The sequence below is a fragment of the Lactuca sativa genome, chromosome 2 (genome assembly GCF_002870075.4).
Source record: "Lactuca sativa cultivar Salinas chromosome 2, Lsat_Salinas_v11, whole genome shotgun sequence".
NCBI lineage: Eukaryota > Viridiplantae > Streptophyta > Magnoliopsida > Asterales > Asteraceae > Lactuca > Lactuca sativa.
In genome coordinates, this window is record NC_056624.2 from 73,421,354 (window position 1) to 73,424,992 (window position 3,639).

A 3,639-nucleotide genomic window follows, 5' to 3' on the forward strand; every position below is an offset into this window, starting at 1 on the left:
TTTCTCTTTCTTACTCGCAACTCACGTTAAATTTTCTGGTGATGGGAGTCGCCGAAGATGGGGGACGAAGAGATGAGACAGGTTAGGGCGATGGTTTCTTTTGGGAAGATGATCGGAAGTGTGGAGGGAGATGGCAGAGAAGAATTACATCATTGGTTCTTATTTTATGAAGCAATAAATTTCTTTTCGTTCTTATTTTACTAGGTGTGAGACCCGTGTATTACACGGGTTTATTAAAAATAAAAATTTAATATCAATATTTAACCATTCAATATTTTATAAAATAATACTTTTACATAATATAATGTAATATTTTGGAACATTTATAAAAGAAATCAAATATTCTTTAGATCATTTATTAGATTTTATTATCAAATTAATAGAATGATTCTCCTCCCTTATATGAAATTTTATTTTAGAAAAATGGAAATTCCTAAAAATGACAAGTGGAAAACAATAATTCTAAAACTCCCACAATATTACAAGTGGCAAAACTCTTAAGAATTTAATAAGTGGCATAAAAAAAACCTTCATTTATTAGAGAGGATGAGATAGAAAGAAGGGAAAAGAGAGAAGGCTTCAACTTTGTAATGGCCATCCCGATCTGTATTCTCCGACCATGCCCGGAGCCCCCGACCTCTCTTTCTCTTTCTTACACGCAAATCACGTTAAATTTTCTGGTGATGGGAAAAGGGCCCCTTAAAGGCAAATATAATAAAGATTCAAAAAATATCATTTATTCTTCATTATAAACACGTTCTATTAGCCATAAAAAGCAAGCAAAATTGTTTATCTTTTGAGCTAGTTTGAGTTTGAACCAGCTTTAGGCCCTAAAAATCATTTAGGTATTAATTTTTTTTATATATATACACTACATAGCCCATAAAGTTTGGGCCGGGTGGGGACGTGGGCCCTGGGCCGTCGCCCGGGTTGCCCAACGTCTGGACCGGCCCTGCATGAAAGATTACTTGAAACAAAAAAACATGTCAAATACACAAAAATTATCAGAGAAAACACACACCCATTAATACACTGAGGCCCACATTTAAAGTTAATAGCAAGAAAATCTTGTTGGGATCGAATTCTTCCAACAATGGTGACAGGAAAGCTTGGTGAGGAAGAGGGAAGGGGCCAATGACAAGAAAGCTTGTTGGTATCGGTGTGGTGGTGGAGTTATTTTTCAGTGATGAAAGTGTTCTCCAATTGAGATAGAAAGAAGAGAAAAGAGAGAAGGCTTCAACTTTGTAATGGCCATCCCGATCTGTATTCTCTGACCATGCCCGGAGCCCCCGACCTCTCTTTCTCTTTCTTACACGCAACTCACGTTAAATTTTCTGGTGATGGGAGTCGCCGGAGATGGGGACGAAGAGATGAGAAAGGTTAGGGCGATGGTTTCTTTTGGGAAGATGATCGGAAGTGTGGAGGGAGATGGCAGAGAAGAATTACATCATTGGTTCTTATTTTATGAAGCAATAAATTTCTTTTCGTTCTTATTTTACTAGGTGTGAGACCCGTGTATTACACGGGTTTATTAAAAATAAAAATTTAATATCAATATTTAAACATTAAATATTTTATAAAATAATACTTTACATAATATAAAGTAATATTTTGGAACATTTATAAAAGAAATCAAATATTCTTTAGAGCATTTATTAGATTTTATTATCAAATTAATAGAATGATTCTCTTCCCTTATATGAAATTTTATTTTAAAAAAAATGGAAATTCTTAAAAATGACAAGTGGAAAACAATAATTTTAAAACTCCCACAAAATTATAAGTGGCAAAACTCTTAAGAATTTGACAAATGGCAAAAAAAACGTTCATTTATTAGAGAGGATGAAGCAATAAATAACAAATATACAAAAATAATAAAGGAAGGTAGATACTAGATAGGTCATTTATCAAGTATTTAACATTTACTTTTCAAGTATTTACAAGATGTTTTATTACCATTCCATTTCCATATCGTTTCCTTTTTAACCTTACATCGATTTAAGTCGGTCAATTTTAAGAAATTCTTAATGTCCCATTTTGTTATTGTAATTGGTCCCTGTAGTTTGCTGTTTATAACAACTTTAGTCCATGAGATTCTCATTTGTTGCACTCATGGTCCCTAATCCAGACCTTTGTAACAGGTCCGGTCCCTTTCCCCTACTAGTTGTTACTTAAATCAGTTAAACCCCCTCACATGAGGGTAAAACGGTCATATTTCCCCTTCTCTATTTCTGGTGTACGTGTATTCCAGGTCCAGTCTGATCAACTTCCACAAATATCTCCCCAGAAGAAGTTGATTATTTCAGCTCTAGTCAAGCAAAAACAAAAACATTCTCTATCTCCTCTACAGAAATAACTAAAAAGTAAATTACATGTTTAATCTATGGAAAAAAGACAAAAATACCCTTCATGAACATAAGGGATCTTAATGGTTCCACTTACAGCAGTTAGAATGAGGACTAAAGCTGCAACCAAAGCTCGAAATAGGGACCAAGAGTGCAACAAATGAATCTTTTGGACTAAAGGTGTTACAATATGCAAACCACTGCGACCAAGCATGTAATTTACTCTTATGATAATTCTATTTAAAGCTTGTTAAAAATGGAAAGTGTATAGTAATGATGGGAGACTATACCTGGACAAGGTCGTTTGCTCATAACTTCAATATATCACATCTTTGTCCCTCTTTTGATATTAAAGATCTAGAGAGCGTATGCTTTGTAAAATGTGTTTTAATTTGTTCTTATATTTGATAATAGTTGTATCAATAGCTTACAACTAACAAGGATCTTAGCATGTAAGACACATTGCATATTGTACATCTCAATATATCATATCTGCCACCGGAAATCCATCATCTAGCTACTGCTTGGTATCTCAGCCAGCAGTGGCTGGAATTTACCTTGCTCATGCAACTGTAAAACTTCCTCTGCTCCACCAATGTACCTACCCTTTATAAAGAGTATTGGGAGTGCGACTTGTCTGCCTAACATCCGCCATAGTTCTTCTTTGTAATCCCAGTGTATCGATACATCTCTTTCTTGGTATAAAATATTAAAATCTTTGAGTAAAAATCGAATGCGAAGGCAATCTTTGAATGATTGTTGGTTGGTGTTGTCCCTTGTTGTGTACAGAATAAGCGAATCACTTCCTCCCGGTGGACAGACTTTTTGAAAATCCAAAAGAGGATTATGCAATTCTTTTAATATTATGTTCCGTAAAACTATGTTTCTCCTCTTTGTTTCTTGACCTTTAGCCTCGAAATCCTCCTGCCAAAAACATATAAAAACTCGAGGGTTGTCATTTTACTTGAATGCAAAAACTGTGTGAGATTCTACTTTAAAAGATTGTGTTATAAGATTTTCATATGAACAATCTCCATAATATCTACGAGACGATTGCGATAATTTTCTGTAAATTACAACTATAATTTCCATACCTACAATCATTCTATATTTACTTTTGATTATGACTAATGTATACTTACAAAATTTTCCATTAAACATTCAATAGAGGACCAAATAAAAGTAAAGAATCATGTAACCAATCTCATCAATACAATTATAATATTTCACAGTGGACGTGCATATAACGGATTATAAAAAATCTCATCTTGATTTTTTCGATTATTTAGAGATT

At 33.8% G+C, this 3,639-nt stretch overlaps 1 protein-coding gene across 1 annotated transcript in view; it reads right to left on the minus strand.

Annotated features, from left to right (window-relative positions):
- Nucleotides 1-2,714: 2,714 nt before the first annotated feature.
- Nucleotides 2,715-3,639, minus strand: part of LOC111909134 (receptor-like protein kinase HERK 1) — an 11,477-nt gene continuing 10,552 nt past the window's right edge. The window contains exon 3 of the mRNA XM_023904921.2: nt 2,715-3,269. Coding sequence (XP_023760689.1) covers nt 2,859-3,269 — 411 coding nt within the window. The 3' untranslated portion in view covers nt 2,715-2,858. The remainder of the gene's footprint in view (nt 3,270-3,639) is intronic.